Source organism: Micromys minutus, assembly GCF_963924665.1.
Source record: "Micromys minutus genome assembly, chromosome: 10".
Lineage (NCBI taxonomy): Eukaryota > Metazoa > Chordata > Mammalia > Rodentia > Muridae > Micromys > Micromys minutus.
Genome location: NC_137979.1, coordinates 33272477 through 33290419, shown reverse-complemented (window position 1 = coordinate 33290419; position 17943 = coordinate 33272477). Strand labels below are relative to the sequence as shown.

The following is a 17943-nucleotide window of genomic DNA, read 5'->3' as shown; positions in this document are numbered from 1 at the left end:
CCATGGCTGCGATCAAAATCGCCAATCCCGGGGCTGAAGTGACGCGGAGCCAAGCGGCCTTGGCTGTGAACGTATGCGCCGCCCGAGGGCTACAGGATGTGCTGCGTCCCAGCTTGGGTCCTAAGGGCGCGCTAAAAATGTGAGATGCCGCTAGGGTGTGCGGGGTGTCGCGACTCCCTCTCATGCTGATCAGTGAAAACCTGTGAGCAATGCTGCGACACTTAGACACCCGGTTTCCTACCTCTAGTTCCTGCTCTTGGAGTTCTCTAGCTGAGGAAGAGAATGCCTCCTCGAAGAAAAGACTCCATCAATAGGAGCTGTGGCACCATCCCCTTTTCACTGATTCATAAACAGTCTATTCATACTCTGGGTCTCTGAAAACGTTAAGTGTTGAAAACGCTTCAGATGCTTCCAACGCCCTTCATCTCCTGTTGGAGATAAACTTAGCCTGTGCGCGCACTCAGCAGGCGTTGGGCTGCAGCTCCCCTGCAGACAGTATTGTTTTGACGCGGCGAGTGTGGAGTTAGGCAGGCATCAATTCAAATTCAAGTGGCATTATCCACCAGCTGTAGGTACTTAGTCAAGTTCTTGCGAGTCTCTGTACCTACAGTTTTTTATGTTTAGTCATCCATTTGGACATATGTCTATTTAGCACCGTTGTTTTACAAAGGAAGACCAGTAGAAGAGATCAAAAGGCCTCTTGGGAAAGACACACCCCTGAGAGGAATGAGCAAATAGCATTAATAGTAAACGAGTTCACTTAGCACCAAATGCTGGAAAAATAGATGAGATAGTTTCTGTTTTTTTCTTTAAAAAAAAAATCACATTTATCTGTGTATATCGTCTGAGTTTATGTGCAGATGCCCCCAGAGGTCAGAGGGTGACAGACCCCTAGAACTTGAGTTGTAGGCAGTTGTAAGCCATCTGATATGGGTGCTGGAGACCAAGCTCAGATCCTCTGCAAAACAATAAGTGCTTTTTAACTGCTGAGCCATCTCTAGCCCTTGAGATGGTATCTATTCTTAAAGTGACATGGCAGTGACAGGTATGTCAATTATAAACAGATGCAAATGATTTTATAGAGAAAAGGGTCCAATTACCGATGATGGAAGGAAAGGCCTCTCAGATATCAGGGGATGTTTGATCAGAGCTGTAAAAGAGTGAGTGACAGGAATCAAGGCCTCCCGGTGATTTAAATCCATCAGAAATAAACATTATAATGCATTAAGGAAACTGAAAGACATACTGTGGGAATAATGGTCGATGGAACAGGAGAATTTGGAAAAGGCCAAGTATGTTACTGCTACATTACCTGGATTTTTATCTCGAAGATGGTAGAAAATGTAACATATTTGAAGGATTGGTGATCAGGAAACTGAGTCCCATTGCCTTTTAGAAGGACATAGCATAGGGGGTTGATTCAAATTTGGAGACAAGATGCTGTCTAAGCAGTCTAGGAAGGATAACAATAAAATTGGAGAGGAGTCCAAAGGCATTTTAATTGTGGAATTGACAGAGCTTGGTGATTTAATAATTGCAAGGGATGAGACAGCTAAACTCAGTGACTGAATCATGATATTCACCAAGATTAAAACCTACAGAAATGTGTAGATTTGTACTCTGTTTCATACTTTTAAAAAATACTTATTTTTATTATGTATACAATGTTCTACTGGCATGTATGCTTGCATGCCAGAAGAGGGCACCAGATCTCATTATAGATGGTTATGAGAGTCACCATGTGATTGCTAAAAATTGAACACAGGTCCTATGGAAGAGCAGCCAGTGCTCTTAACCACTGAGCTATCTTTTCAGTCCTGTTTAATAGTTTTTGTTAGGCAATGTATATAACTCATCAGCTGCCCTTTAAGCCCATAAAATGTTCCGTTTGGAATGAGATTACAATAAAGTCATCTGGGAGAACTAATTCCATGAGACACAAGTGGCAGTCACTACCATATATTACCCCATGGTTCAGTGCAGAATTTTCAAGCCCAGTCATCTTATATTTAGGACCATGGATGGCAAGACCCAGGAGTGTTCTTTGATTCTTGGCTTGTGTAATTAATAAGTACCACTGTTCTTTTTCTAGGCTTGTTTCTGGGGCAGGTGACATCAAACTCACCAAAGATGGCAGTGTATTGCTTCATGAGATGGTGAGCTAACCTCTTTATCATTTTCTTTCCTCAGACAGGATCTGCCTATGTAGCCCTGACTGGCCACAAACTCACAATTCCCCTTCCCCTTCTTGCCTGCCTCAGCCTCCTAAGGGTTGGATTCAGGTATTAGATATAATGCCTAGCTACTGCTGGCTTTGATAAACCATATAAACCTTAATTAAAAAACATGGCTTATGGGCTGGGAATGTGACTCAGTATTAGGAGTACTTCCCTAGCATGTGCAAGAATCTAGGTTCAACATTGTGGCAGTGGAGGAGGTAGACTCTGCAAATTTGTTTATTGTAGGCTGGAAAGATGACTTAGCGGTTAAGAGCACTGGCTGTTCTTCCAGGGGACTTGGGTTCAACGTCCAGAACCCATATGGGAGCTCACAACTGTCTGTACCTTCAGTTCCTTACATAAGCATACATACCGACAAAACACCAATGCACATAAGTGAAAGAAAAAAAATATTTTAGCTGAGCTTGGTGGTACATGCCTTTAAACCTATCACTCCAGGGGGTAGAGACAGACAAAGCTCTGAGTTTGGGGCTATCCTGTTCTACAGATCAAGTTCTAGGACAGCCCGGGCTATACAGAGAAACCTTGTCTTGAAAAAAATTTTTTCAAGACTGCTAGGCTCCCATATGTTAGGCAAGTGTTCTTTACCACCAAGTTAAGCCTTCAGCCTTACACTTTATATTTTTAAGGATTTATTGATTTAAAAAAATTTTTATGTATGAGGGTCTATGTGTATGAGTATATGCCACATGTATGCTAGCACCTGCAGAGGCCAGAAAAGAGTGTCAGATTCCCTGGAGCTGGACTTAAGGCAATTGTGAGTCATCTCTGGGTGCTGGAAACCAAACTCCACTTCCTGAAAGAGCAGAACATACTCTTAATCGCTAACATTTTTTCTTAGTTTTTTTTTTTTTTTTTTTTTTTTTTATTAAAGGCCTGGAATGTGACCCCACAATTTGTATTTTTAAGTCTGTCAGCTACATACTGCAGTCATAAGATATGGCTGATTTTTGGCTGTTTTCAAATGTTTATAGAGTCTGATAGCTTAGGGAGGCTTACAAATTAATAACATCTTTTCAGAGCACTTCATCATTGTAATCATGCAAAAAGAAAAAGTCCTTTGCAGTGTTCATAAATATATTCCTCTTTGAGACAGAAGGGCTTAATCTCTTCTTGGAAATGTCATTGCATTCTGAAGCAAAGACTTTCCTACAGTGTTCAAACCTCATTAATTCTCAACTTCAAAACTTCGGGTTTGACATTTACTAAATGTTGCTAATGTGGAACTTGTAAATGTGCAGTGTGGAGTTTGTTTGTTAATTTCACTATTGACCCCTGGGCTATCTTGGACTTCATGGCCTTCTTCCTCACAGTTTCTGTCTTTTTAAGTTGGCTGTTTACCTTCTCCAGCAAATCCAACACCCAACAGCTTCCGTCATAGCAAAAGTGGCAGCAGCCCAAGACCATGTCACAGGCGACGGCACTACCTCAAATGTCCTGATCATTGGAGAGTTGCTAAAGCAAGCTGATCTCTACATTTCTGAGGTACTAAACTTCTACACAAAGCAAGTTTTTTTTTAAAATTTAATTTTAGAGAATAGGAACTAATTTTAATTAAGATAACCTTAGGCAGTTGTAAATGGAAAGTGCTTTTTATTTATTTATTTATTTATTTTCCAAAGTAATGGCTTTTATTGCAATTATATGCTTTTAAAGATATAAAATATTTAACAATATATAGAAAGGTTAAAAAGAAACCTCCCATGTACTCATGAATCAGGCTTACAAAAGAAAATGTAACTAATAAAAGTTGAGACAAAATGTTGTTCCTGTAAAATTAACCAGGGGAGGATGACTGGAGGGTTTTCACTTTGTGTCTTTTTCTCATCTGTTTCCTAATGCACTTAGCTGGATCCTCTCTTCATCAGCCTGTGAATCATCTTTCACATTTCTCTGTCTGTACCATTGTTTAGTCCCATCCTTTTCTTGAATCACCTACGTCTCTTCTATAATTATTTAAGTTTTCTGTCTTCCTCAGAGATTATCTCTGCAAAGCATAACCTTGTCAAAGTGGAGATTCTGGCATCTTTGTGTTCTGAGAAGTATCTATTCGGGGCCTGTAACTCACCTCATTTAGATTTGGGCTTAAACAGTGGAAACAACTAAAGCTCTCTTTCCTATCCAGAAATCAGTCATCATCTTACATAAGAGGATGGTTGTAGTCTGTGATTGGTAACTTTAAGAGTTCAACCAGCCAAGTACACAAGTCCTTTTGATCTCTTAGCTCTTTTGCCCACAATAAGGCTTCATCCTAAAATAGATATTTAAGGTAAGACCATCAGAGGAAGCTGGTGTTACTTGTTTTCCTTGGTAAGACTCAGCAGGTGTGGGTAAGATAAAGAAATTTCTTCAGCTATAGCATATGATCCCTTCCTTGTACTAACCTTAGTCTTATGCCCATCTTAAATTGAATATTATTATCAGGGGAGTTGATTAAGATAATTTAGACCCCACTGCTTGAACTAGGGTTAGTGTTCCTCTGAAAGATGGATGCCTCTCAAGAATTAGGGTTGGGGGAGGAAGGAAGGAGACTGGTAATTGCAAGATGTGTGTGTGTGTGTGTGTGTGTGTGTGTGTACATGTACACACACACATGTATATATGTGTGTAGTGTATATATCTGAACAATGATGAAGTGAAGCACAGGATATGATAGGAATACCAGGAAAGCTTGGAGATGCTAAATTAGCTGGTAGTAGTCAGTAGTCAGGAACTTGAGTACAAAATCTTCAGGATGGAATGTGAGGTGTATGGTGTACCAGGCTGAAGCCCCACTTAGCACTGGTATAGAACCACAAGCATTTGATGTTACTGGAGTTAAAGACATGTATGTGATAGTGAAGAGGTTGTGGAAAAAATTAGAAGATGTTCTCCAAGGGTGAGGAGCACTAGCAGGCCAGGAAGCATACACTTTATTACTGTAGTGAACAGCCAAGCAGTAGCATATTAATGACTGATGAGAACAGGTTGGCATTTTAAATATTTGGGGACAATTTTAATGAGGCCACAATCAGAGGCTCTCCTAGTAGTCCAAATGAGTGACTATGAGGACTGAGATAAAGGACATTTTTGCATATAGAAATAGCACTGGTTGGATTAGAATGTTGGGTCTTATGGATATAACTCTTGGCTCCATTTCTAAAGCAGCTTGCTGATGTAAGACAAATTACATTATCTGTGTAGAGCGGTAATAGTGCCCACTTTATACTGTTGTTGAGAGAATCAAATTAAATAATTCACACAGAGCCCTTAGAATTATCCCCAGATGTTCATCCTTTATTCTAGGAGTGATGTAAAGAAATGATGTGAATGTACCATGCCTCATGCCAGCGTTCACTATGTTGTGTGTTACTTTACAAAATGAACAATACTGTGGGGGCTTAGTGGGTAAAGTGCTTGTTGTTCAAATGTGAGGATCTGAGTTTGCATCCTCAGACCCTTGCCAAACTAGGCATGGCAGCATATATCAGTAATCCCAGTGCTCCTACAGGGAGATGAGGCAGAGGCAGGAGAATGCCCTTGGAACATACAGCAATAGAAGAGATCCTGCCTCAAGTAATGTGGAAGGCAAGGACCAATACCTAAGATTCCAACGTTGCCCTCTGACCCTTACACTCATGCTTTGGCATGTTCATTCACCGGCATCCTCACAGCACATATAAAAGGTAGAGAACACAGATAAATGCACCAAAGAGAGAGAGAGAGAGAGAGAGAGAGAGAGAGAGAGAGAGAGAGAGAGAGAGAGAGAATAAATAATGCTGCTACTTCTTTTGCTGTTTCAAAGACCTAGGGTTTTGTTCATCCTAGGGAACTGGTCTACCCCTGCACCACATCCTTCGTCTCAACAATATTTGAAAGTCTTTAATTTTGTGAGTGAGGCAGGGTGGTCCATATCTGTAATCCTGGGACTCAGGAGACTGAGGCAGAGAGATTGCATGTTTGAGGTCAGCTTGGGCTCATAATAAGACATTGTCTCAAAGTTTTATTTTGGTCAGAATTTTAGATCCACAAAAAGTTGCAAGAATGTTACAAAGAATCACCAGGGTTATAAGTGCTTTTTCACACCTCTGCTATGTTGTCGGTGAGACATGTAATTAATATAAGGTGTCTAACGGTTTCTGAATGGGTGAAAGGAAGTTTGCAAATGAGTCCTAATTCTTTCAGTGTCTCTCTCCCTGATTTTAGACATGGTATGTAGGTGGGGCTGATTTCTCTTTTTAAAAATTAATTTTATTCACTTTACATCCAACTCACCGATCCCCTCTCACAATCCTTCCCCCACTCCTCTTCTCCTCTGAGTGGATATGGACCCCTGGGTATCCCTCTACCCTGACTGACACTCCTAGTTTCTGCAAGGCTAGGCAGTTCTACCACTGAGGCCAGACAAGGCAGTCCAGCTAGAGGACCATATCCTATGTACAGGCAAACACTTTGGGGATAGCTGCTGTTCCAGTTGTTTGAGACCCACATGAATACCAAGCTGTACATCTGCCACATATGTGTGGGGAGGCCTAGGTCTGGGGGCTGACGTCTAACTCACTACCTTCTTGCCCCAGCCTCCCAAGTGCTGGTGTTACAGCCTTGTACTCCCAGCTCTTAGTGTGTAATTTTTAGAACCACTGAATTCTCACAGAGAGTCAATATATGTATAAAGCTAATATTAATGTCAACAGCTCATAAGTGTACCATAATTCAGTCTGCAGATTCCTTTCAGATTCCCCACTGGTCCTGAGTGTCTTTTACAACAAAAAGGAAACTCTAGGACAATGTGTTGTGTTGAGATGGCATGTCCTTTTCATCTTGAAGCTGAGACAGTTCCTGAAGTGTCTTTTATAGTCTGTGACATTTCTACTTTTAAAAATGACACTTACTAGTTGTATTTGGGGCCACATGTGGAGGTCAGACGTCAACCTGGGAGGGTCAGTTCATTCCTTCACTATGTGAATACTTGGAGTAAACGCAGGTTATCCATCTTGGTGACAAGCAACTTCACCTTCTGAGCCATTTCACTGGCCTACTTAAAAGCTATTTTAGATTTATTTATTTTTATTTTATGCATGTGTATGTTTTGTCTTCATATATGTATGTCAACCAGGTATGTGTCTGGTGTCCTTGGAATCCATAAGAGGATATTAGATCCCCTGGAACTGGAATTATGGATGATTGTGAGCCACCATGTGGATTCTGGGAACTGAACTCAGGTTGTCTACAAGAGTAACGAGTGCCCTTAACTGCTGAGCCATCTCTCCAGTCTTGACATTTGCTCCTTTCTTTCTTTCTTTCTTTCTTTCTTTCTTTCTTTCTTTCTTTCTTTCTTTCTTTCTTTCTTTCTTTCTTTTTTTGAGACAGGGTTTCTCTACATAATCCTGAATGTTCCAGAACTCACTATGTAGACTAGTAGGCTGGCCTTAAACTCACAGCGGTCTGCCTGCCTCTGCCTCTTGTGTTCTGGGACTAAAGGTTTGTGCCATCACACTTGACTGACATTGTTACTTCTAAGTTGCACAAACCAGTAATTTTGCTGAAAGCCCCTCACTTGGTATTGTCTATTTTCTCTCAATTAGACTCAGGTTATTAATTTTTGGCGAGGCTACAACAGGAATTCTGTGGTGATCTGAATGTATTCTGTTGGGGGCATGGGATGACTGTCTGGCATATTATTGTGATGTCCTTTTGTCAAAGTCTGTCTGAAAGGAATACTGTGTGCCTAGATGTGGTCGTAGCTTTTGAAAAAAGACCTAGGAATGCCTTTCATTGTACCGCATGTCTTTTATCCAAGCATCAGGGGATCTGAGTCGGGAATTTGAAGGTGGCCTGAATTATGCATATAGCAAGACCCTATCTCCAAATGAATGAATACATTTATAGTTTGTTTGTTTGTTTGTTTGTTTTTGTACTTGCAGCTTTTCTGTAGGCTTACTACTAGTGAGCTCCAGCTCAGCCGCTGGAGCAGTGGCTCAGTGGCTTAAGAGCATCTGCTGCCCTTGAAGAAGACCCTGGCTTGGTTCCCAGCACCCTCATGGTAACTCAGATCTGTCTGGGAGTCCAACTTCAGGGGCTCTGACCCCCCTCTTCTGACGGCACACAAGTGAAACATTCATATGCATTTTGAAAGATTGTTTCAGATATGAAGCCTGAGAAACATACTTATGAGTGACACATTTATGTTAGTGCCATCACTGTGGGTCACATTATTTTTTAGCATACTTATTACTTGGAGAGCTTAGCGAAATTTTACTCTGCATGGTTTGCTGTGTAATTTGTGTATTTATGTTGCTACATCAGGGCCTGCACCCTAGAATCATAGCTGAAGGATTTGATGTTGCAAAGACGAAAGCACTTGAAGTTTTGGATAAAATTAAAGTACAAAAGGAGATGAAAAGAGAAATCCTCTTAGATGTGGCTAGAACATCCCTGCGGACAAAAGTTCATACTGAACTGGCCGACATACTAACAGAGGTATGTGTGTGTGTGATTAAACTGTCATCTGCCCAGAATATTCAGGTGCATGGTGATATTTTTCTTTTTTCTATAAGACAACCAAATATTACACATGACTTTTCAGAAATGTAAGTCAAGAAGACAGGCTGGAGAGAATGCTTGGTGGTAAAGAACTCTGACTGCTGTTTCAAATGACTTGGGTACAATTCCCAGGACCCACATGGTGGCTCGCAATCATCTCTAACTGGAGCTCCAAGGGATTCAGTGCCACCTTCTTATCTCTGTGGATACCAGGCATGCACATAGTACAGAGACCTGCATGAAGACAAAATGCCCATACACACAAAATAAATGAACTGAATTCAATTTAAAGACCACCACCAGCAACAACAACTTAAAGCCAACAAGGCAAGCATATGAAATTCAGTTGGTCACAACAGTATTTTTAACCTTCCCAAAGATGTCACATTAGTGATTACCTGTCTTGGAATTTGGAAGGAACTTAGCTTCCTGTGGTTTATCTCTTGTGAAACCTCTTGGGCAGTGTATTCAGTTAAACCCAGAGGTCCGTATTTGAAGACATCAGGTGATACATAGGCAGGATGTTTTGGCACTGTGCCTTGTCATTAGGGCTGCTGCTTTAATGAGGCAGGATTGACCGGACAATTCCCATCTGGGAAGTGCATGTTTATTTGATTTACTGAAGGTAAAGTATATGTAGTGTAAAGGCAAACTGCCTGGGTAGTTCCAGAAGACTTTTTTCAGGTGGTTATCACTTGATCTTATTGTTGTTCCTCCACTCCGCCGTTTCTAAAACCGGAAATGAGGAATTTATAATAACCAAAGTCACAAGGCGTTGCCATATGAAGCAGAACACTGCATTATTAATTCACTTTAAGAAACACAAGTGTGCCACATGTGGTACTTGGTGACCTTGCCTTTGACTCTGAAGCTTGAACCCCTTTCCCTGTTTATTCTGGTGATAGATCACTTGGACCAGGAGTTTCTGTTAGTCCAGGTAATATGCCTGTCATATGCTTCTCTTTCAGGCTGTGGTGGATTCTGTCTTGGCTATTAGAAGACCAGGCATTCCTATTGATCTCTTCATGGTGGAAATCGTGGAGATGAGGCACAAGTCAGAAACAGATACGCAGTAAATAACATTAAGTTTACAAGTAAAAATCCCCCCGTGCGTGTGCACATGACTGTGTGTGTGTGTGTGTGTGTGTGTGTGTGTGTGTAAGCATGCTTGTACTTATGGAAGTTAAGTGATGACATGAAGAACTCCCTCAGTGCTTTGTGAATTCCAGGGATCAAACCCAGGATGTCAGGTGTGTTACCCGCTAAGCCATCTCAGCAGCCACACTTGGCCAATACGTTCTGAAATATTCGGCTTTCATTGATTTCATTAGTTTTACTCGATGGCAATGTATTCGTTTGAACACATTTGTTAGCTACAGTGAGCCTGTCACTTGTAGGTGCTGCAGTGAGGAGTAAGCGGAACACTCTCCCCCACAAACTTACATTTCCAATCAAACCAGAGAGTGACACACAATCACCTGTGTGGTTTTATAGCCTTCAGAGAAAACCTTTCTGATAGGAAGCTCAACTATGAAGCTAAGAGGCCTCTAATGAAATGGGGCCTGGCTATGTCAGAGAGAGAGGGAGGGAGGGAAGAGGCAGGGCCTCGGAGTGTCCCACTGCACCTGCAGCATTGCTGAACAGACAAGCAATAGGACAAGGCCAGGGGCTAATGGGCCATGATGGCAGTGGGTTTAGTTCTTTAGAGCATTCAACTCCAAGTCTATGTAAATGCAGGACAGAGAGCTCTCACACGCCTCAGTTTCTATCTAACTTCAGTCTTCCAGTTCCCCTCTCCGGCCCCTCCTCGGCCTCCTCCCTCCAGATAGTTTTTCTCATGTTGGAGATGAGGAGATGAGACCTCACTGGGTAGCCTAGACTCAAAGGTGAGATTTTCCTGCCTCCCAACTGCTAGGACTAACTTACATCACTCTGAAGCAAATCTTGAAATAACCTCTCACGTTTGTGGTGGTTTGAATAGGAATAGCCTCCAGAGACGCACGCACATGCATTTGAATGCTTGGCCCAAGGCGAATCTGCTCCCCAGGTTGATGAAGCCTTGTTGGAGTAGGTATGGCCTAGCTGGAGGAAGTGTCTCCGTGTGGGGGCGGGCTTCCAGGTCTTAAGAAGCTCAAGTATGGCCAGTAGGTCTTAGTCTCTGGATATCTGCAGAAGTTCTTGTTGTCAGGAAGAGTTGGCTTAAAAACGAGGGGTTTTTGTTTGTTCGTTTTTGTTTGTTTGTTTGCTTGCTTTCCTACAGTATGGAATCTTTTCCACCAGCAGACAGACAGGCTGAGGTTTGTTGGAAAACACAATCCATTTAAAATATGTTCTAATTTCTATTTAAACCTGTGTCTTAATTTCAAAATATATAGGAGAATATAGTTATTGACTTCCGGCCCAATTGTATATTGGTAGGGGACATATTCTATAAGATTTCATTATCTTAAAATCTGCTGAGATTTGCTTACAGGCTTACGTATAAAGTCAATGAATTATTTTATTTTTATTTTCCTCATTTTTTTCCTGTGTGCCAGGGTTGTACTCCTACTGCCCCACCTGGCCTTGGGCTCACAGTAATTCCTTTGAATCAGTCTCGTGAGGCCTAGAATGTGAGCTTGGCTTGAGAGAATGTATTTGTAATGTTTTATGTACTCAACAAGAAGGTGTGCTGTCGTTGTGCGGTTTTCTATCAAGGGATCAATTTTGCTAATGCTGTTTTTAAGACCTACAGCATCCTTGTTAATATTCTGACAGCTTATTCTGTCAATTACTGAGTTAACATTTTGAATATTATAGCAATATCGTCGTGGATTTGTTCATATCCTCATTTAGATTCGACAGCTTTAATATATGTTAAATGTATATTAAACATACAAATACACACACATGCACATATATATCACACATGTTTGTTTATTTTGAGACAAGGTCTCTCTAATAGAGCCTTGGGTGGCCTGGAACTTCCTCCGTAGGCCAGACTGACCTTGAACTCACAGAGCTCCAACTACCTCCTAAAATTGTAGGATTAAAGGGCTATTTCACTATGCCTGGACATTTTATACCTTTTAAGGTTCTCTTGGTCTGGAGATGTATCTGAACACAGACCCTTTGAGTAACATCTTCAAGTTCTACCTTTAGCAAGGAAAAACAAACAAACAAAAAAAACCCAGAATGGTTTTACTAGATGCATACAGGATTGCTCTTGTGTTTATTCTTTGGTATGGTCCTGCTAAATAGCCTAGATTAGCCTTTCAATTTAGGATCTTCCTACCTGAGCCTCCTAAATGCTGAGATTACAGGTTTATGCCACCATGCCTAGCTTTAGGCATGACCAACTTTTAATATAGCATTTTCCCTCAAACTCTGAACTTTTTGTACCAATATTTTCTCTAATAATGATTTTTCCCAGTATTGAGATTGAACCAAATGCTTTGCATATGCTTTGCTACTGAGCTATAACTTCATACTTTCCCTCTTACTTTTTATTATGAGATAAGGTCTTACTGCTTTACCAGGGCTGGCCTTGAATCATACTGTAGCCAAAGTAAGTCTTGGTTTCTGATCCTCCTGTCTCAGCCTCTCAGGTGTCTGGGATTATAGACCTGTACCACCAGATCTGGTTAGAAATATCTTAAAAGTATACTTTATCCCATGTTGACACAATTGCTATTCCAGTTTTTTCTTTTTAAGTTTTTTTTTTGGGGGGGGGGCATTTGAAACAGGGTATCTCTGTGTAGCCCTGGCTGTCATAGGATTCACTCTGTAGACCAGGCTGGCCTTGAACTCAGAGATCTGATGGTGTCTGTTTAGGATTAAAAGTATGTGTCCACACTGCCTAGCTATGAATATGTTTTCATTTATGATCTTTAAAAATTACATTTTATGTGTATAAGTGTTTTGTCTGCATGCATGTATGTGCAACCTGTGCATAACAGATGGTTGTGATGCACCATGTGTTTCTGGGAACTGAACCAGAGTCTTCTGCAAGAGCAGCCAGTGCTCTTTACCACTGAGCCATCTCTCCAGCTCCTACCAGCTTTCTCCCCATTGGTATGTACCTGTCATGTGTGCTGTCTATTTTCAATCCTCGAGTCCTTATATTTCAGAAGATTGCTTTTTGTAAGTGACACTTTTATTTTGTTTTACTTTCTGGAGGCAAGTCAAACTTCTTAATGAGGTCGTCTTTATATTTTAATTGATAAAGCTAATCTATTACATTTAACATTGTTAGGAGTATATTTGATTTCAAATCTCCTGTCTTTTTGCTGTATCTATTTCCCATTGTCCTTTGTTTCTTCTAACCAACTTTTCATTTTACTGGTCTTATCATTATATTTTTCTCCTCTACTAATTTGCAAATTTTACACTTCTACTATTTTTTGATTAGTAGAAATTATATAATGTATAGTTACTTCTAGGAGTCTAGCTTTAATATCTTTCCTCTAGATAATATCCCCATTTACTGTCTTTTGAAGCATGATCTTGTTACTGTTCTTTAAAATCCCACGTGATACTATTTCACACCGAGTTTGCAAAGCTGTATCTTCCTAATTTCAACCTGGTTTGCTATTTATGACTTTACCATCTCAGCCCCACTTAAGACTGCAGCCCTCTCCCTCTTACTAGCTGGAGATATTTTCCAGGCTCCCCAGTGGATGTCTAAGTAGTGCACACACAACCTTCTTTCTCCCCGGCCCTTGCCAGCCTGGCTGGAGCTAACACATTCTTCTCAGCTTGTTTTTCACCTTCTTTTTCCTCTGTGGATGACTCTGCAAGTTCATGTGTTTCCTTAGTTAACGTTTCTCCATGTGACAGTGGGTTACTGAGACCAGAGGTGAAGCCATGGACCCTCCTTCAGACAGGGGGCACTGATGTACTTTCCTCTGCTTACTGTTCAGCCTATGGATTTTTCTCTATGCATACCTTGCTCGAGGCATCCTGCCAAATGTTGCTTTGCTTTCATTTTCACTTTTTGGTGCTTTCACTGTGATTAGCACTAGGCTTAGAGTTATAGATGGTTCTGTACAGCTCACTAGCTTTATAGCCTTGTGGAGGTGATGTACACTCAGGAGAACCTGTACTTCAGACTTTACATTTTGATCCCCACCCCCAGCAATATATATTGTATGATACTTCCTTGTGATGCTGAGCAGTGGAGTAAGTAAGTGGTAAGTAGCTCACAGCTAACCCTGCAATGACGAAACAACAAAGATGATGGTGGGAAGGTTAGGGAGGCTAAATGCATCAGACGTGATAGTTTCAACTTATGATGGTGTGTCAGGATGTAACCGTGTGATAGTTAATGTTGATGGTCAGTTTGATGGTATTTAGAATGGCCTGGGACACAAACCTCTGGGCATACCTGTGGGAGTATATCAAGAGATTTAAATGAGGAGAGGACCCATTCTACATGTGAATAACCTGAGCTGAGATCCTGGAATGAGTTCAGAAGAGAGGTCAGGATGAGAGGTCAGGATACATATCTGAGAATTGTTATTATGAGGCTGCAACCATGACTTTTAAAGATACTAGAAAGGGGGCTCAGGGGTTAAGAGTGTTGTTGACTGGGCTTCCAGAAGACCTGGGTTCAGTTTCCAGCATCCACTACCCATTCTAGGGTATTTATTGCCATCTCCTGGCCTCTGCTGTTATTGCATGTATATGGTGCACAGACAGACAGACAGACATGCAGGGAAAAAAAAAAAAAATCCATGGTCATCTAAAAAAAGATACCAGAAAGATGCCTGTAGAACCAGAATTGTTGATCTACCAAATTAAAATCATCCTCACCAGCCATGATCCAGCCATGATCCAGCCATGACGCAAAATTTCTGAGGCATGCTTCCTTGATCAGAAGTGCACAAAGAAAAGAATCTGAGAGGACAAGGGCCCGTTCCCATACCTACCACAACACTAACATCACTACAGGAAAAATACCTTGCAGTGAAGGGTCTAAGACATGGGATCGTTTCCCGATGAGAATCTGTGAGCAACTCATTGATTTACACAGTCCATGAGCCACTCATTGATTCACACAGGCCTTCTGAGATCGTTAAGTGATTACTTCCATCAGCATTGAGCGGGAAGCAGAGGCCTAAGTTACTATTGTGGTTGCTAAGTAAACATTTTAATAAATTGAGTTAATCAGTTAAGAAAAGAGAATCCTGAACATTGGAAACTTGTTTAGAAATTGAAAAGAGGTTAACAATTCAGCAATAGAGACTGAGGATGGGTGATCAGGGAGGTCAAAGAGGCATGTCTCAGCACCCAAGCAGAAAGACAAATTTTAAAGTAAATTGTTGAGAACTGAAAAGCGATCAGCTTACCGCTTCAGTAGAGGCAGAGACGGAAGTCGGACTGAAGGCAAGTGCAGGAGAGAGTGGTAAGGGACGGGGTGTATTGTGGTTGGTTTTGACGGCAACTTGTCACACATTAGAGTCATCTAAGCAGGGAAGCCCTCCTCAGGAACTGTCCAGATAGCCTTGATGGGCCCTGGAAGGCTCACCTTGATTGTGGGCACCTTCTGGGAACAGCACAGATGAAAGGGTGTGTCAGGAGGAAGAGCACCCAGCTTTTGCTTTGTCTCCCTCTGGCCTTGAATCAATTGTCATCCTGTTGCTTCAGCTTCTGATTTGTTGTCAATACCAGAAGCTGTTTCTACACCTTCACCTTGGACTGGGGCCAGTGACTTTCCAGGGCTCTTCTGAGCTTCTCCGACCAGATCCCACTGCTGAGGTACCTAGTGTTGTGGACTGAGCAGCTACAGGTCGCTCCTCCCCTCAGTGAGAGATAGTCCCCATGGGACTCCTACCGAGGTACCCAGTCTTAAGTAACTCCCCCTTCTCAGCTCTCAGGTGGGACTTTGCTGTTGTCCCTATTTTAAAGCTGACTTCATAAATTCTTTAAATAATATATTCATCTCATTGGTTCTGTTCCTCTAGAGATCCCTTACTAATTCAAGGTGGACTTGCAAATGGAGACAGTTCAGAGTGTAGCTGAAGGAAAACAGTGAAATAGGACCAGTGTTTTGTGCTGGAAGGAGATTCGAGAATGGAGCAGGAGAGGGACTTGTGGAGGTGGTAGTGATGGAGGTGGCAGTGATGGAGGTGGTGCTGATTTGGCAGTTTCTTGGCCCCCCCTCTTTTTTTGAGATATGGTTTCTGTGTGTATCCCTGGCTGTCCTGGAACTTACTTCCGTAGACCAGGCTGGCTTTGAACTCAGATATCCACCTACCTCTGCCTCCCAAATGCTGGGATTAAAGGCATGTGTCACCACAGCCTGGCCTACTTTCTATTTTCTTAAAGCACCATATTCATTCTCTGAGGATGAGGAGAGTAAACATGATGGAAGTTTGAAAAGTAGAGAACATGGAATGGGTGCCTTTTTCCCTAAGTAAGGCATCTTCATTTTCATTTGGGAGTTTAGGGTATTCTAGTCCAATTAAAAACGTTGAAGCTCCTTTATATCTTATGCTGGACATTTTATAAAATGCTCTTCCTTCTTTCTTTCCTTCCTTCCTTCCTTCCTTCCTTCCTTCCTGACAGGACTTTACTCTGAAGCTCAGGCTGGCCTGGAACTCACTGTGTAGACTAGGCTTACTTCAAATTTGCGGCAATTCTCTTGCTTATGCTTCCCAAGTACTGAGCTTATAGGAATGTTCTACTATACCTGGCTTAAAACATTTTTTTTAAGTACTTAGGAAATATTGGGTGTAGGGAGATTTAACAGCAACAGGTCTACCCTGTCTTGAATACAGCTTTAATCTCAAACAATAAAGGAAAGTTCATTTGTAGAAGGAAGCACCGTGTTTGAAAGGGATGTCTTATTGAGAGACAGACAAAGTGACGAATCAGAGAAAGATTTGACAGAATAAGATCTGCCAAACTCTCATGAAGACAGAGAGAAAAGAGGCTACTTAAGAGAGCAGAGAGAGAAGAGAGAGGGCAGTTTAAGCTGGATAGTTGTATGGAGACAGGTTGCAGAGAGAACAAGCTAGATACAGGTAAAGACAGAACAAGCCAGAGAATGAGAAGGAGCGAGAAGATTATAACATATTCCCAAAGTTAGTATGAGGCCAAGCAGAACAATTCAGTCAGAAGCTGAAAGAAGCCAATTGAATCAGTCATCATGGAAAGTAGTTTTGAGCCAGAAGAGCTAGAGTTCAGAAAGAACTAAAAAGGGTGAGTTTATTTTGCAGTAAGTCTCAGAGGCTGAAAATATTCTAGGCCTAGATAAAGATTGTACAGATGCTGGAATACAGATGCTTCCAGGACAATTACATCAGCCGAACAAAAGATACTTTTACAATTGTTTATGCATAAACAATTCTTAAGGGTCAATGGTAGAGGACTGACCTAAAATGCACAGGCTTTGGTTCAGTTCCTAGCACCATACATACTCATAAAAATTCTTCCAGGACAAGGAGAGGGCTTATCTCTGTACAAGTGTGGTGACTTTGTTTGATCCCCGAAACTCATGTAAAAGACTGAATGTATGAAGGAACAGGAGAGACCATGCACTCCCCAAAGTTGTCCTCTGACTTCCTCATGTGCTCTGTGGTACATACATGCCCACACTTACACATGCAACAAATAATTCTTTAAAAAATTTCCAAGAGAGTATTAAATAGAAGTGCTACCACTCAAATGTGTTTGAGTGACTTTTATAAAGTTATGAAAATATTTACTCTAGAAAAATATATTTGGAAAAATGATAAAAGCCCCATTTTTCAGTTTTGTATTCCTACCATCTAAATCTAATGACACTCTCAGAGTCCTCTTCCTACCCACCTACCAACTTATTTAGTCAGATTAAAAAAAACAAACCTGTCCTATGTATATGGTGTTTTACCTGCAGGTATATATGTGCCTCACCCTCATGCCTGGTGCCCGCCCTCAGAGGCCAGACGAGGGCATCAGATCCCTTGGTTGTAAGTTACTACTTGGTTCTGGGAACCAAACTCTGCTCCTCTGCAGGAGCAGCAAGTGTTCGCCAGCCCTTATGTATTTATTTTCGTGGTCCTGGGAATCAAAGAATGCAGAATCTCACTCATGCTGCACTTGCGCTGTACCAACCAAGGTACACTCCAAGATGGGGTTTCTGTTTAATTCCCAACATGTTAAAAAAAAAAAAAAAAAAGAACAGTTGCAATCATGTTTTACATACAGTATACAATGG

The 17943-nt window shown here is 41.4% G+C and overlaps 1 protein-coding gene across 1 annotated transcript in view; it reads left to right on the top strand.

Moving 5' to 3' along the window:
* Positions 1–2: 2 nt before the first annotated feature.
* CCT6B (chaperonin containing TCP1 subunit 6B) overlaps positions 3–17943 on the top strand; it is a gene marked incomplete at both ends in the record, with an annotated part of 38669 nt that continues 20728 nt past the window's right edge. The window contains 5 exons of the mRNA XM_080922420.1: positions 3–139; positions 2093–2156; positions 3591–3725; positions 8526–8699; positions 9731–9834. Of these exons, the coding sequence (XP_080778546.1) occupies positions 3–139; positions 2093–2156; positions 3591–3725; positions 8526–8699; positions 9731–9834 (614 nt within the window). The remainder of the gene's footprint in view (positions 140–2092; positions 2157–3590; positions 3726–8525; positions 8700–9730; positions 9835–17943) is intronic.